Source organism: Dioscorea cayenensis, chromosome 7, assembly GCF_009730915.1.
Source record: "Dioscorea cayenensis subsp. rotundata cultivar TDr96_F1 chromosome 7, TDr96_F1_v2_PseudoChromosome.rev07_lg8_w22 25.fasta, whole genome shotgun sequence".
Lineage (NCBI taxonomy): Eukaryota > Viridiplantae > Streptophyta > Magnoliopsida > Dioscoreales > Dioscoreaceae > Dioscorea > Dioscorea cayenensis.
Window position 1 is genome coordinate 22,474,115 of NC_052477.1, and position 17,234 is coordinate 22,491,348.

At 33.1% G+C, this 17,234-nt stretch overlaps 1 protein-coding gene across 1 annotated transcript; it reads right to left on the reverse strand.

Moving 5' to 3' along the window:
* Window positions 1–8,176: 8,176 nt before the first annotated feature.
* On the reverse strand, window positions 8,177–12,498 carry LOC120265389 (protein NRT1/ PTR FAMILY 3.1-like). The gene is made up of 6 exons (XM_039273267.1): window positions 12,350–12,498; window positions 11,940–12,157; window positions 11,115–11,674; window positions 9,057–9,970; window positions 8,653–8,727; window positions 8,177–8,513 (listed from the first exon to the last, which is right to left on the reverse strand). The coding sequence occupies exons 1-5, from the start codon at window positions 12,420–12,422 to the stop codon at window positions 8,654–8,656; spliced, it is 1,839 nt and encodes a 612-aa protein (XP_039129201.1). The 5' UTR covers window positions 12,423–12,498; the 3' UTR covers window positions 8,177–8,513; window position 8,653.
* Window positions 12,499–17,234: the final 4,736 nt, after the last annotated feature.

Sequence of the window (17,234 nt, forward strand, 5' to 3'; positions counted from 1 at the left end):
TTCATTTCTAGGACTCATTCCTATGGATAATTTGAAGTTAACAGAAATAGGGATAGAAATTCGCTTATAGTCTTGCATGTTGAAGCACCGCAAGATCTTCTTTAGATAATCCTTTTGAGAAAACCAAATCTTCATGTTATTTCTATCTCGGTGAGTTTGCATCCCTAGAATCTTGTTTGCCTGTCCCAAGTCCTTCATTTCAAATTCCCTAACCAACTATGCTTTTATTTGCTCGATATGATCATTGTTGGGGCCTATCACCAACATGTCGTCTACATACAGCAATAAGAAGACAAAATGGTCTTGTCCAAACCTTTTGACATACGCACAAAGGTCTGTATTGAGTCTACTATATCCAAGGCTCATAATGAAGTAATCAAATCTCTTGTACCAATATCTTGGCTCCCGCTTTAGACCGTACAAAGATTTGCTCAACCTGCAAATCAAGTTCTCTTTATTTTTTTCTTTAAATCCCTCTAGTTAGAGCATGTAAATCTCTTCTTCAAGATATCCATGAAGAAATGCAGTTTTGACATCTAATTGTTCAAGTTGTAAGTCGGATGTAGCACACATTGCCAAGACTACTCGGACTGTTGTCAGACCCATTTGTTGCCAATGGGTTTTTGCCCTTGTGGTGGTGACATTAGTTCCCATGTCTTATTTATATGAAGAGCTTCTATTTCTTCTTGCATTGCAACCATCCACTCAGATGCATCTGAATTGTTCAATTCTTCTTGAAGAGTTGATGGCTCTCCATCCTCAGTTAGAAGACAGTATGTAATATTACCCTCTATAATATAGCCAGAATGCCAACTTGGTGTATTTCTTGTACGAGTTGACCATCGAACTTCTGGAACTTCAGATTCAGCTGGCTATTGTACCTCGTGCTCTGGTACAACTTCAGCTTTTTTTTCTACCTATTGTCGTCCACTTGCTCTTGTTCTTTGCCTTTTATGAAAATAACATCCCTGCTGATTACAACCTTGTGGGCAGTGGGATCCCACAGATGATATCCTTAATTCCATCAGCATAACCTAAGAACATACATTTTCTGGATTTTGGATCTAGCTTTGTAGTTTCTTGGATATTGTAAATTACATACACAGGGCTTCCAAATATATAAAGGTTTGATTAGTCAATTGACTTACCAATCCCCATCTCCATCGGTGTCTTTAACTTGATTGCAGTTGATGGAGTCTGATTCATCACATAACAGACAATGTTGACTACTTCTTCCCAAAACTTCTTATTTAGGCCTGCAGCTCCCATCATTACTCTTGTTCTTTCTAATAAAGTTCTGTTCATCCGCTCTACCACTCTATTTTGTTAAGTAGTGTATGTAGTAGTGAATTGCCTTTTGATGCTTTTTTGCTTGCATAATTCATCAAATTCTTTGCTAGTGTATTCTCCTCCATTATTAGTCCTCAAGCACTTAATCTTCTCGCCATATTCAAGTTCCACCCGTGCTTTGTAAAATTTGAAGACTTGCAACACATTTGCCTTCCTTTTGATAGGATACACCCAACATTTCTTGGAATAGTCATCAATAAATAACACAAAGTAATTTGCTCCTCCCAAGGACTTAACTAGTGCTTGCCACACATCAAAATGAACAGATTTTATAATTGTTTTGCTTTTACAATTAGATGTTTTAAACTTTAGTCGATGCCGCTAGCTCACAATCAATGTTCACAAAAGGGTAGTGTTACCTTTGTGAGACCTTGAAGTAGATTTCTCTCTGTAAGAATCTTCATTCCTTGCTCCGACATGTGTCTAAGCTTCCTGTGCCATGTCATTATGCATCTTTCACTTGGACTACTTGTAACAATTGAAGTTTCTCCTTCTTGCAAAGTTTCCCCCTTCAGCATGTATAAATTTGCAATTATATTTTCTCCTTTCATACATACAAGCGCACCTCGAGTTACCTTCATGATCTTCTTTAGAACTTCAATATTTCAACCAAGATCATTAAGTTGCTCTATAGACAACAAGTTCTTATTCAAGCCCTCCAACTGTTGAACTTCTTGAATGGTCTAAACTGTGTCATCATACATCTTCAGTTTGATAGTGCCAATGGCAACAATCTTTAGAGCTTGATCATTGTAGCTATGCACAGATCCCCCAGAGATAGGTTTATAGTGATGAGACCATTCTCTTCTAGAGGTCATGTGAAACGTGGCTGCTGAATCGAGAAGCCACACATCAGCAAATCTTTCCCTTGAAGTTGTTGCTGCTTCACACACCATGGAATCTATATCTTTTGAAGTATTTGTAACATTTCATTGAGGATTGGAATCCTTTTTATTTAGATTCTAACAATCTTTCTTCAAGTGATCTTTTCTACCACAGTGATAGCACTTGAAACACTTTTTACTCCTTGATTTTGCCCTGCCATGATTGTAGCTCCAACCAACTAGAGCTACGTTCTATTGGTCTTCCTCTCATCACCATCAAAGCCTCCACTTGTTGTGAATTTGCCAACCTGTCTTCCTTGTTCTTGCGCCAACTCTCTTCTTCCAGAATAGCAGCTACAATGTGGTCGAAGACTAGAATGTCCCCGGGCATATTGTTTGCTAAGTTAATGACGAGTTGATCATAAGAATCTAGTAGACTTTGGAGTAGAAGTTCTGCACACTCACCTAACTCTATTTCATGTCCCAATGATATGAGTTGGAAAAATAGAGTATTTTCTGTGTTCAAGTGCTCCGTGACTAAAGTTTATTCCACCATGTGCAAAGGTATAGAGTTTCCTCTTAAAAAAAAAATCATATTGTAGAGTGACTTGGCCTTGTGCAATTTAGTAAGGTGATTGCAGATCTCCTTCGCCATCTTCTTCTCAGCTATGCTTGATAGAAATCCATTAGCAAGCGCCAAATGAAGATATGCAACAATGTTTCCATCCATCTCATTCCAATTGTCATCTTTGGCCTCAGCTGGCCTATCAATGATGGAAGCTAAGCAGTGGTCCTTCCTCAAGATTACTTTCATTTTTAGCTTCCATAGTAAGAAATTACTCCCACAAAATTTGTCAAACTCGTATTTTGCCGTCATTGCTTCTATTACAAATTGCTTCAAGAGTAATAACCAGTTTTAAAAAGGTAAATAATAATCTAACTTATTATCTGATGTGGAGGATCCACTTGTAGTGGCAGCCACAGAGCATACGATAAGTAGATATATTCACCAAGATCTGGCCCTAATACCATTTGTTGTAAAAATGTAAGAATGAATAGAGCAGTACCATAACAAAAGAAATGAAAAATAATAATGAAAAGTAAAAGACACAGAAAAATAATAATGATAAGTAAAAGACACACAGATATTACATGGAAAACCCCTATATAATTAGATTAAAAATCACGGACAAGGATAAAAGAATTTATTAATTGGAAAAATTATAAGAGTTACAAACTCTCTCTAATAATAAGGAGAAAACCACTACTCTCTCCTATACTAAGAGAAATACTAGGCTTTCTTTTTTTTAATATTGTAAAAAAATATTTATGTAATTACGCATGTTCTGGATTATTTACATAATGGGTGAAAACAGAGAAAATTTCCTTGTTTTCAACTTTGTTTTTTTTTAAGAAAAAATAAAGAAGAAAACCGGAGCTTCTCCCGTTTTTGATTTTTTTTTTATTTTGTTATAAAAAGATTGGAAATGGGAGATTCTTTCCGGTTTTCTTTTTTAAATTTTATATTAAAAAATAAAAATTCATTTATATTTTTTACGTTTTAATTTTTTTTCAAATCCCGAAAAAATATTTGAAAATAGGGCGACCAAAACTGCACTGGTAAGAAATTATCATGAAGTTGGTTAGTTCAGCCTACACTAGTTTGTAATTATTATGAGGTAAGGCGATCAACCTACATTGGTCTAACAGTCTAACCTGCACCCTACAAAGTAGGATAGTCAAACCTGCACCGGTCAGTAATTTGTATAGAGTAGGACTGTCAAACATGCACCGGCCAGTACTTAGTACAAAGAGAACGCTCAAACATGTACCGGCCAATATTTAGTACAAAGTGAAAAGCTCAAACCTGCACCGGTCAGTACTTAGTATAAATCAGATTTGACCATCCTAATTATTGACTGGTGTATGTTTAATCATTCTATTTTGTACTAATTACTGACCGGTGCAGGTTAGACCGCCCAACTGATGTAGGTTTGATCGCCTACTTCGTAATAATTACTGACCGGTGTGGGTTGAACTAACCAACTTTGTAATAATTTCTGATCAGTACAGGTTTGACTGCCCTATTTTCTAATATTTTCAGAATTTTTATTTTTATTTTCTTTAATTAAAATGTAAATATATATATATATATAAATGGATTTTTATTTCTAATATAACTTTTTAAAAATTTAAAAAGAAAATAGAAGAGCATCTCTAGTTTTCATATTTTTATTAAAAAAATAAAAAATAGGGAGAAAATAGGGAAATTTTCTCCGTTTTCACCCCACTTGCGCATTCGAATTAATAATCCAGAACATGAGGAATTTCGTAAATAATTTTTTTTTAATATTAAAAAAAAAACCAAAATACTAACTCTCAATATATTTTTTCACACTTCTCACTCTTCTTTTCTCACTCTAATTGCCTCACTCTCACTCTCACTCTTCCATTCACTTGGTTATATATAAATGAGCTTCAACCATTACCCTTTTACAGGCAATTGATTCACCAAACCCTAGCTGCCACTTTTTACATTTTCACACCTTTTAATTTTTAATTAAATTAAGGCTAATGGTTTTTGTGAGAGGGGTTGGTGAGCCATTGTATTGGGATAAAATTATTTTGTACAATTTTAATATTTTATTTAAAAATATTCTTTACACATTTTTTATATAAAAATTGATATAAATTTTTAAACTAATTGTAAATATTATCCATTTAAAATATTTATTATTTGAAATATTTATTATTAAAAATTTAAATAAATTTAAGCTACTTTTATATTTAAAAATATTTAAGGGAGATGGCCTCTCCAATACTTGATGAGTTAGGAATTTGTTAGAAAATGGGAATATATAAATATGTAATTTTGCATTTGTTAACGGTAAAATGGTAACTTCATCTATCATAATTGTTTAAACCTACCCATGTTGGGAGAGACCACCATGCAATGTTTGGGGGGCATTTCTTCCTTCTCTATGCCTTTCATAAATAATTTAGTGTATACTTAAATATGGGTATGTACCAAAAGAGGATGTGATCCCCACTAAAACCAAATAGGGATATCGAGAGAAGGTTATTTGAAGTGATTGTAAATAATAGAGGATGTACATCCACGAATTTCCCACCTAATCTTTTTTTATATGATTTTAATTATTGACATAAATATATTTATTAATTCATACAAACAATACTACTAAATATTTATTATTAGCCAGGAAAATAAAATTTTTTATCTTATAATATTGCATTTGATTAGTATTAATTAAAATTGTTAAGTCTGATGACGTGGATTGGCATTATATGACAAGCCAAGTGGTGTCATGGCAAGAGGATGATGACGTGGCATGTGGTGACTCATCAAAGGAAAAGATGACTGGGATGATGATGTGGCAAAGGATGTTATCATGAAGATCAAGGTAGAGATTTAATGGAGATCAAGGTGGAGATTTAATTAAGATCTAGATTTTATAGATATTTCTCTCAATACAATCATGTGATGATAAACTATTTTTGGAAAGTGCATCAAGACTATAGGATCTTTTCTAGAAAGGCAAGTTTTATTTTAGATATAATTATCTATCCTTGGTAAGATCCGTGATGATAATTCATATCTTTGATAGAGCTCTTTTTTAGAAAGATCTATTTGAAGAGAGAGGAATATTCTATTATTGGCAAAAGTTCAAGATCATGAAGATTATTTGAAGCTATTTGAAGACACAAAGATTTAGTTTGGTGTGAAGCTATTTGAAGACACAAACTAAATAAGGTAAAGACATACCAAGGAGATCATCAAGACCATATTTAGCATTACTATATTGAAGGAAGATTCAAGAGCTATCTATGGGCGGAACTATTCATGGAGACTAGTCATATGAGGAGATTGATTGAAGATTGCATAAGATATGATTAGAGATTTGAAGATCCAAGCATGGATGATTAAAGATCATGCTTAAAGATATTGAAAGCTAAACTTGGATGAAGACAAGATCAAGTTTAGTAACAATATTTCCATGAGTCAAACGAAGATCATTTGGAAGACCAAACTTGGGCCAAGTTTGGAAATGAAGATCGGGAGATCTTTGGTGGCTATCTTTAGTGAGATGGTCGCGTGTGCCTTGGTGGGCACGTCCCTCGGGAGAGGGAGACCTTCTGAAGTGATGTGAGGAAGGAAGCGGTGCAAGCGAGGAGGAGCTCGGGTCGAGTCAATCGCTATGAGGCGGATCGAAGGAACCCGGGAGGTTGAAGGTCGCAGATTCGGGTACATCTGGCTAGAACTCGGTCCCCTGTTCGATGAGGTGGGCCATGTTGCAGCCCGAGTGTTGCAACATCTAACTGGAAGGTGTCCAAGTTAGGAAGCCGCGGAGAATTCTAAAAAGAGGTAACTTTGTAGAGCGTCGGTGCGTCTATATAAGACATCCTGCTCGAAGATTTAGGATGGAGCCAACAAGTGAGAGACTCTTCGGTGAGAATTGAGTGTGTGGCCGTCGGGCAATCTTGAGAGGATATTCTTTGTATTGAGAGAGTGAGTGAGTGTTGTACTCCCTTGTTCCTATACCTCTTTTAGTGGATTGTTTCTCCCGGGCCCTAGCCCCCGGATGTAAAGCGAGGTTGTCTTTGAACTCAGGGTTACCAATTTACTTGTCTCTTTTATCTTGCTTTGATTGTGTGCGAGTGTTTAAGCTTTGAGTGAGTTTTTGAGTAAACTTAACACATCACACCCCCACCGGAACCATAAAAAATAAATCACTTTAATATATAAATATATGTATATATATATATATATATTCACACAAGTAACATGCATCATATCCTACTACCTCTTCTTCAACTATTAGCGAATTCCTTATTTTTGTTGTTTATGCGTCATGTTAGCAGACTTTTTATTTTTGTTGTTTATGTGTCATATTTTTCTCTTTACCTGATATTGTACAATTGCTTTTAAAAAAAAATGAATGTAATTTATCAATTTTATATTAAAAAAAAAGCATCACATCCTAGAATTTCCCATAGTCTTTTGTATTGTTAAATGGTATGGTTACAAATATTTATATTTATTAAATTACCTTATTTTATATATATATATATATATATATATATATATATCAATCTTCAATTGATTGATAGCATGACTTATATCCATGAATAAGGATATTGGTCTAAGAAAAATAATGTATGAGCAAACACAAATTAATTTAATTAGGTGAATTTTGGATTCGGGTATGTTGTATTTAAGATATTCTCCTATCACTAATTATTTATTTGAGGTAGGGCGACAAGCGCCAACCCTCAGGGGCACACGCGGGCGGGGGAATTGCCACAACGTCCTCACCCTCTTAGGGCCCGGGGAGGCGCTTGAGTCAAAGGGAATCGAACTCGCGTCTCCTCCAACGAGGGGACCCAGGGTATCGTTAGGCTACAAGCTCTTTGGTACTAATTAATTCCTTCACTATTAAACTTTAAATTGCCATATATGAATATTGTGACTAATTTAGACATCACTATTACAATACAAATCAAAATTCAAATCATAGAACAAGTCTGAAGTAATCTCACGCTATACCTAAAAATTGATTTTATAAACAAGTCTTGTTTGATATTATATATATATATATATATATATATATACTTTTTTTGAGAAAAGGCGACAAGCAGGAAGCGGGAACGTGCACGTGTGGGGAGCAAGGCTCAATGTCAACCCACGTACCCTCACCTTGCGTAAGACACGAGGTTCAATCTTAGGTCCTCCTCGAAACGAAAGCCCTACGCAATGAACCCGATACCAATTGACCCAAAGGCTGTTAAAATATCTATATATATATATATATATATATAAATTGATAAATTACAATTTATTGAAAAGAAAGCCGAGTGCAAGCACCAAAAAATAGTTATCAATACAAAGATTAAAAAACATTGAAATGAGCTCCGCAGAAAGTGATTAATTTGACTCTTTACTAATTATGCAACCAGTATTTATAATTGATGTCAAAATCAAATTAAACAACCAACCACATTCTATTGACAGGGAGGAAATGTCTCGTTTCTGATAAGAACACTTAATTAAAATGAAAGAAAGAAATACAATTTATATACATCTGACTGGAGAAAGAGTTCATGCCAATGTGGCATCTCTAGTAGAAAATCAACCTTCCAACCATTTGAACACCACAATGAGGCTTCTCATTCACAAATCTCCAGCACAAAGTGGTAAAATGGTCTTGAATTTCATATAATCAATCAGCTCCACATCAAATTCACCAAGAACATCATCCTCTGATACTAGAGTAAAGAAAATACCCAGTAAAAATGCTCTTCGGTCTTCAAATCCCTGACCTGCAAAATCCAATTTCTATATTGTCATACACAATCAATCTTGTTAAATTAGTTTACATTTTAATCATTATTATCTTATTATCATCAAACTCACAACTTCTTCCATCATCTCAATTTTGCGTTATGACATTAAACTCACTCTATGAACCAAGCAAAGGAATCTCTTCCGCCTCCAATTTCTTCTCTCCGAGCAACTTGTTCAACCTATCCACCTCTGCAAGATAATTTTTCAAATAAAATGTTTATCTCTGAGTAACCACAAGCACCAAAATAATAAAAATTTAGCTCATACTAAGGAAAAAGTTTATATTACGAATTGCGCTGTAACTAACTAAAAAGGAGGACCTCTTCATACAATGTCAAGTAACAGAGATTTACAAGAGGCCCATTTCAACATTTACTGCTTTCCCTTCATTTGTTTTGTAAATTGGAAAATACTTGTACACGTATATAACTCTGACAATCTATCAAGTATTGTGGGAAACAAAATTAACATGATTTTATCTAGTTCTCACAATAAAAGCTAAGGATTATCCTACTTGCCTTCTTGGCTGCGGCGCTCATTGCCATCCCTTAGCTCCGTGTAGCCATCATCACGTTCATCAGTCACAGCATTTGATGATATCTCAGGCACTGACATTTCCAATCTCTTGTAGGTATAAAATTTCACACATATGATAAGGTAAATGAGGTTAAGGAATTCAAGCCCCGTCATTAGCCACCAGTAATAGTCCAGCTTCCCTCTATTGATGTTGTCTTGGAGCCAGTCTCCATGATTCTTGCTGCATTTGTTCACTAAAGCTACTATGCCTGAGCTAACATAATCGCCGATGGCTATCGCCAGCCAATATAATGCAACAGCTATGCTTCGCATGCTCTCCGGTGCTTGGTCATAGAGGAACTCCATCTGACCAACTGAAAGGAATGCCTCGGCCATTCCATAGACAATATACTGAGGTGCTACCCAAAAGACACTGACAGGAATTACTGCCTTTGGCTTGTCCAAGAGTCCATACTCTTTAGCAACTGATTTCCGTTTTATTTCAGCAAGTGCGGCGACCACATAGCATAACATTGAAATAACTACGCCAATGATCATGCGTTGTAATGATGTGATGCCAGAGGGCCTCCCAGTGATGCGGCGGGCAACAGGTACAAAGATTCGGTCGTAGAAGGCCAGAGTGAGAATAGTAGAAATGTCCAAGAAGATGGACATTGTGGCAGGAGGGATTTTCAAGTGTCCTAGTTTCCGATCCATGGTTCGTGCTTGTAGGATCGCAAATGTGCCAATGTTGGAAGCTGTGGCAATGAAGAAGATACCAACTGCCCAGATAGGAATTATGTGAATCAGAGATTTCAACTCTTCTACTCGATGCACTGTAGAGAGCCTCCAAGGGTTTGGTTTGCCAGTGTCAGTTTTGTCACCCTCCATCACAATCGCAGCTTTATCCAGACACCTTCATGGATGCATTTGTTTCAACAGTCAGAATCACATAAAGGGAGCATTTAACCAATTCATTAAACTCTAACCAATGACAAGCTTTAAAAAAAATCAAAACTATTGTTAACAAAGCAGTAAGTAAAGGTGATCAGCAAACGGAAATCAAAGTTCACTTGTCCTCACAAATGTTTGTGATTGCGCAGATGTTATATCATATTTTTTATTCTATTTATTAATTATTTTCGTGAATGACATTCATCTGCACAAGTTAAGAGAAACCATACTCACATGGAGAATGCTATAAAATAAACACAGTGACATCAAAGTCGGTATTCAATAGGTCGATTCTTTGAACCATAATAGTAAAAAAAAAAATTAAAACATGATTGAAAGGTTAAATTAGAATACTCGGGCAATGCATGCAGTAAAAATGTCTTATTCACAATGGTAGTATAATCAGTTCACTGGGACATCCGTAGCCATTCTTCTCCTTGGCCCTTTTTTTAATCCACTATTAGATAGCCTTTAATGTTTCCAACAAGATTGGAATATCCAATAGCATTTTCCTGTTGGGCAATGTGTCCCTATTTTATCGTTTTACCCAAGTAATGAAGAATAGTTATCAACAAACAGGATGAACTACTAATCATAATCCTTTCAAAAATATGAATTGCTAGAATAAAGCTCCTAGGTGATTAATGGGACTATACAAGTAATGAAGAATAGTTATCAGCAAACACGATGAAGTAGCTATCACAATACTTCAGAAAATATGAATTGCTAAAATAAAGGTCCTAGATGATTAAAGAGGCTATAGTGGCACATAGTGAAATCATGAGCTAAAGTTAGGGCTAAGAATCCTTGCTCACCAGGCGAGCAATATAATACAAGATACAGAGGCTTCGAATTAGATTCAAACACAAGTCAATATCTTTTCAAAACATCATGAGAGATGCAGAACGATACATTCTGCATCACAAATGACTTTAGCAAAACTAGTCTCAAACTAGAAATCTCCTAAGTGAAATCATATCGGAAAACATGAATAAACATGCTTTAACTCAAAGGTTAAATGGTGAAATTATGCATTCTTTTCAAGAGCATACAAACATAAATTCAAGTTCAAAAACGATAGCGATCTGATATGAACACCTAATCACCTGAGCTTATCTGTGTGGCAAAGCAGCCCCGTGGTTGAAATACTCGCATCTAGTTCCTTATCTTCGTAGAGAAGTTTTGCATCAATAGGCCCAACAACCTTCATTTTCTTAATTGCAGCAACCACAACTTGAGCCAACCTCGTCAATGGACTTCCCTTTGGCTCTGACTTAATGTAGAGAGAGTAGCCAAACACAAATATTACGATCGATATAAACATGGTTATTGTAGGAATGTTCAATCCCCATCCCCAGCCTACATTATCTTGAACATACACCACAACAATGAGTGCAATGCCAGTAGCGAGCCTCATGCAGAAGAAGTAGAGATTGAAGAAGGTCCGTTTCTTCGCTTCCATGTTGGCTCCGGCATGGTTGAATTGGTCTGCGCCAAAGGCCGCAACACAAGGACGAATACCACCTGAGCCAATAGTTGTTAAGAAAAGAGAAAAATATAGAAGGATGAGTTGCCATGTCGAGGCTTGTTTGCACTTCTCATCACCAGAGCAGCTCGGTGGATGGAGCACGGGAAGAATTGCGGAAATTGTGAGTATGGCCAGTCCCTGTTGTACCATGAACCATCAGGGTATTGAAAATTTGGCAAGTTGTATAACATCACTCTATTGATCAAAAATAAGATTTTGACAAGGATTTTGGTATTTATCTAAAAGTAATAACAGAAACAAGTTCAAGAACAATTAAAGAAACTCATGATTCATCAAATTGCTTCAATTAATTTTGACTCTATGACTCTCTTATGCAGATGATGAACATTTTCAACAATTTTAGAAGTTGAATTAAAAGGGGGGAAAATCCAAAGACTTTTACCAGCAGATAAAAGATGGAACCAACTGTGATAGTCCAGAAACACCCAGCAAATGAATCAGAGATGAGACCTCCAATGATAGGAGTGAAACTTGATGTGCCTTTAGTGATTGTAACTGTATTGGTTGCTATAACAAGGGGCATATGCATCTCTTTAGTTAAGTAAGAGATCAAATTGGCATTCAATCCACTTGTGGCAATTCTATCACAAAGTTCAGTTGCTACAAAAAACAGATCCAAAAAATCAATCCTCCATTAAACTGTCCAAACTTCAAAACTACAAATGCAAATCATCAATTCTTACAATCAAGAATAAGTCACTATGTTACAAACCAAGAAAAACAAAGAAAAGAAAACAAAATTAAAGAAAGAAAGGAAAGAGAAGAGAAGGGACTCAAAGGAGTTTTTCTCACCTAGAATGAAAGGCATAGACTTGAAGCCTCCCTTGCTGGTATTCTTGGCCTCACTACCATTCTCTTCAGCCATGTTTGGGACAAGCAGAGGAGTTCTTGGGCTTCCCAACTGAAAAAAAAAAGGTACTGATCAAAGTCAGCATATATGTGCAAGCAAAAACATAGATTTTTATGACAAAGTGGGACCAAGACAAAGAGTTCATACAACAATAAAAAGAAAAAAAAAATTTTAACTTTGTGAATGTTTAAAAAGGGGAGAACAGTGCTTTCTCTGTGACATTAATGCCACCTCAGCAAATACACACGTGCGAACGAGCATTTCTCACGACCCACACAACACTCCACCCATGCTCACGCGCGCGCAAACAGACACAGGGTTGTCTCTACACACGCACGCACACGCATTATATATATATATATATATATATAATTTTGACAAGGATGGTTTACAAATTATAAGTACGAATGTAAACAGGTTGTTGTGGTGTTCAAAAGAATCAAAACTCTTGTTTTCTAAAATTCCAATGAGGTGGCTAAATATTATTGTTTCTCATTCATAGAAAATATAGTGGATGCTCCTTTATTTATATTTTTCCAAAATCAATATACATGTGTAGAAACAGAAATATCTATGTCTATTGGAAATTGTTCAAGCTAACTAACAACTTTTTGACCTATTGGTATGAGATCCTTTATATAAAATGTTCGTTTTGAAAAGAACTAAAAAAATAGAACCTCAAAATCTATACAAAATAAAAGTATAGGTACTTGTTGAGATTATAGTTGTGCTTTACGTGTACGTCTATGATTTTCCTTAAATACTATATGGGGATTACTTAAATACTAAATGGGGATTTTGTCATCTGTTTATAAAAATAATTAAAAAGTAAAATTGTTCAAGCTATTGTTAATGGGACCTAACTACTTTCTCAAAGGGATTTTTTTTTTTTCATTTAGAGGTAATATTTGTTTGTTTAGTGTTGGATTATCTCTAGCAGTTACATTTAAGTCTACTACGTTATTTAGTAATACCTTTTAGGTAATTTTGTACTATATATATATATTAAAAATATAAAATAAAGTCAACTATTAGATAGCCCAATGGCATGACACCAAAGTGTAAAGAGGGAGGTTATGAATTCAAATTCCTCCCCGGTAGTACTCTTTCCCTTGTCGCCTATTATTTAAATATATATATATATATATATATATAATAAACCAATATTATAAGAAGTAAATGGAAGAACTATTATTTTCAATGGGCGGATTAGAAAAATTATTATAAATTATTTAATTATCAATAAGTGGGTTGTTCAAGAACATGTAATATTAATAATATTTTTTAATTGTCTTTTTATTTTGAAAATAATTTTTATTATGATTTATTTTTAAAATAATTAAAAGTAAAGGAGAAAAAGAAAAAAATACATTTTTAATTTAGATAAACAAAGAAATAAATTAACTGATAAACTAATTCATGATCTATCACTAGATCAGTTCACCTCTAGGTATAATTTTATAGAAGTCGCTTTAAAATTTATCAATAAAATTTATTTCGAGAGTAAAGTGCTTAATAACTCTTTAAAGACTGTTTAGTTTCCATTCTTTTTATTAAAGAGTTTAGTTGGCATTTAAGCCAGGAACGGATATAAATGTAGTGTACACTCACAAGCTCAACAACATCTTGCCCTCACCTTGACTATATTTTGATCTCGAGATTCATCTGAAATGAAAATCTTATGCAAAAGAGCCGATATCAATAGGCCAAGCAATTGTTAGTATAAAAATAGTAAGCTCACATACATATATACATGCATACATACATATAAAAGCAGTCTTCTTTGAAGGTTCGTAAATCTACCAATGTCACCCATGGGCGTTGCATCTGAGGGCTCCCAATGCCTATCCGGGAATTCCCCAAACTCAAGGGGTGTTTGGTTGAAAAGAGTGGAATGAAAAAGGAGTGGAAGAATAATGACAATAAGAGGGATTGGAAAAGTAATGGAGATGAAAACTATATTTGGTTGAAAGGATTGGAGAAGTAGTTTATTGTGAGTGGGAAAAGTGAAAAAAAATGATAATATGACTATTCTGCCTTTTATGCTAATAAATATTATTATATAAATAAATGAGTTATGATAATTATATTTTTTAAAATATTTAAGTATTGACATAAATTAATTATTATAAATAAATATTTAACTTTAATAAATGATCAAATCTCAAAATTTAATTATATTTTTTAAAATATTTAATTATTATAAATATCATTACTAATTTTAATTAATATAATTAAATATTTAAAATAATATCTAAATTTAATAATTCATTGATTTTTTTTGGAATTTTTTTTAATAAAGAGGTTCTTAACCCCGCCATTGGGATTAGAATTTAGATTCTAATAAATAAAACACAATAATTAATCATTTTAATTATCATAATTAAAATACTTAATTAAATAACTAATTACAAGATCTTTGTGTGTTCCTTCACATATAAATTAACAATATAGTAATTTTACCTACTAGGAATTCTCATTCCTCCCGTTTCTTCAAGGCATGTGAATATTCCATCAGTATGATTTGATTACTTCATCATACCTACCCCATTACTATTTATGTACATCCAAATAAAGGTGTGCATGGACTGGTAAACAAACGCCCCCAATCCAACCCCGATTCTTTTTCGTAAACCAACATTCACTAAACACCCAACGTACATTTTTTTTTTTTTTTAATTCTTTAAACCTGCTCATGTTTATGACCGTGCAAAGATGGCTCTTATATATAGATATAGTGATTATGTCATAAAAGGCTAAAAGCTTAACAAAATACAATATATATATAATCCATAACCACAAACCACAAACAAGCAAACCATTATTTGCAAATATAAAAGGGGTTGGTGAGGTCTCAACTTTTTAATTTATTATTATATATTATAAATATGATAAATACAATACTATCATAAGCATGCCCATAGAATGAGAATTGATTATATACACATTGCATTCTCATCTAGTGACACGTAATTTAAACTATAAATGTGTAATTATAACCAAAAACTCATAAACACCACTGTGTTGGACAAAACTTGAATTCAAGACATGAATTTTTCACATTAATATTATTTAAAATTGGACCACTACCGTTTAAGTATTAACTTTTAGTTTTTAATTAATATATTTTTTAAGTATTATGATTTGGCACTGACTTTTAAAGAATTATTTTAGTTCACTTGATTAATACTTGTATAAGATGAGAATATTATGGTTTTGAGGGGATTATTTGTGAACAAGGGACAAATATCACAGTGAAATGAATTATTAAATACAATCAAAATCTCAATGTTCTATTTTAAAGATTCTCAAAATAGTCAAATTTTCACATTAAAAATTCCAATTTTTTTTAAATAGTGTCATCTCCCATGGATTTATTGAATGAAGTAGTATCTAAGTCACGCATATAATTAACTATTAGGAAACAAATCGTTTTGGCCATCCTATTTTAAATATTATTTAATTTCTTCACAGTATTTTTACAGATTAATTTAAAATTAAGTAATTTATAATTTAAAAGAATTTATTTGACCAACTTCAAATGGCTCTGGTGGGTGAATGACCCTATTCTCGGGTAAAACATCGTAAAGTTATGTTATTAATTTTTTTAATAAAATTTAATTAGTTGTTAATTAATTTTCATATATAATTAATATATAATTTTTATCATTAATGAAAACATAAAAATATACCTAAAATATTTAATTTAAATTGGTATCCGTTAACTCAAATAAAATTTTAAAATAATTCATTTTCCACATTCACTCTTACCCCGTCTATCAAAATTTGGAGTTATACCATATAAAAATTATAATTACTTTTATACCCCTTGTAAAAACATATTTTCATGTATATTCTTAAAAACCAGTCATATTTTTACTATTCCGTTGATGTTGAGAAAAAAATTTCAATGGTGTTAAATATACATATATAGGGAGAGGGGAAAGAAAGCAATTATTGGTAAAATTAACAAAGTGACCATAAAAGGTGGCATTGCATATGGTGTAGTTAAATATAGTTGAATGCATATTTATATCCAAACATATCTCAATAGGAAGGTAAATATTAGAGAAATTGTTTACATTATTCCTCCAACTTTCTCACTTGATCAAAAAAATTTTTGAACTGTTTTATATTCCCAAAAAAACTCTTTTTTCTAACACCCTCTAATAGCTTATTTTTCAGTCGTTTTTGACTTAAATGCCCCTCAATGTTTTTAAATAAAAACACAAAATAGTCAAATAAAAAACTAAAATATTAAACATCAAAAACAAATATTAAAAAAAAAGTTACATATTAAATGAAAATTTATATAGCTACACATAAACACACAATATTAAATAAAAAAAAATTTAATAAATGGGGTAAAATTAGATTTTTAAATAAAATAAACGCATGAGTTGTAGGGATTGAAAAATAAATAAAATAGAAAAAAAAGGAATTGTATGGAAAATTGAAATATCATAGGAATAGTAGGGGATATTTGAAAAATTGTAGAGGCTAATAAATAATTTTCCCTAAATATTATTGTTATGGAAATAAACATGATTTTGAGGTTTTCAAAGAGATACATATACATTAAAAAAGTTTATTTTTATTACATCAAAATTACATCAATAATATGTCATAAAAATAATTAAAAAAATATTTGCAAAAAGAAACAATAGTGGGAATGATTGGTAGCCAGGCAATAATTTGAACTTTGAAGAAAATGCCATGCGTACAAACTACAAAGTTGCGTGACAGAGAAATTAGGTCTTGGTCTTTGGGAATGAAGAAGATCAAGAGCATGAGCAGCATCTGAACATTCAGACCTTTTTATCTTCC

Coding starts and splice junctions, on each gene's coding strand:
- LOC120265389 (XM_039273267.1), bottom strand. CDS start 12,422: ATGGCTGAAGAGAATGGTAGTGAGGCCAAGAATACCAGCAAGGGAGGC. Junction 9,971..11,114: donor TGCCACACAGATAAGCTCAG/GTGATTAGGTGT, acceptor GCATCCATGAAG/GTGTCTGGATAAAGCTGCGA. Junction 8,728..9,056: donor TGAGCGCCGCAGCCAAGAAG/GCAAGTAGGATA, acceptor ATTATCTTGCAG/AGGTGGATAGGTTGAACAAG.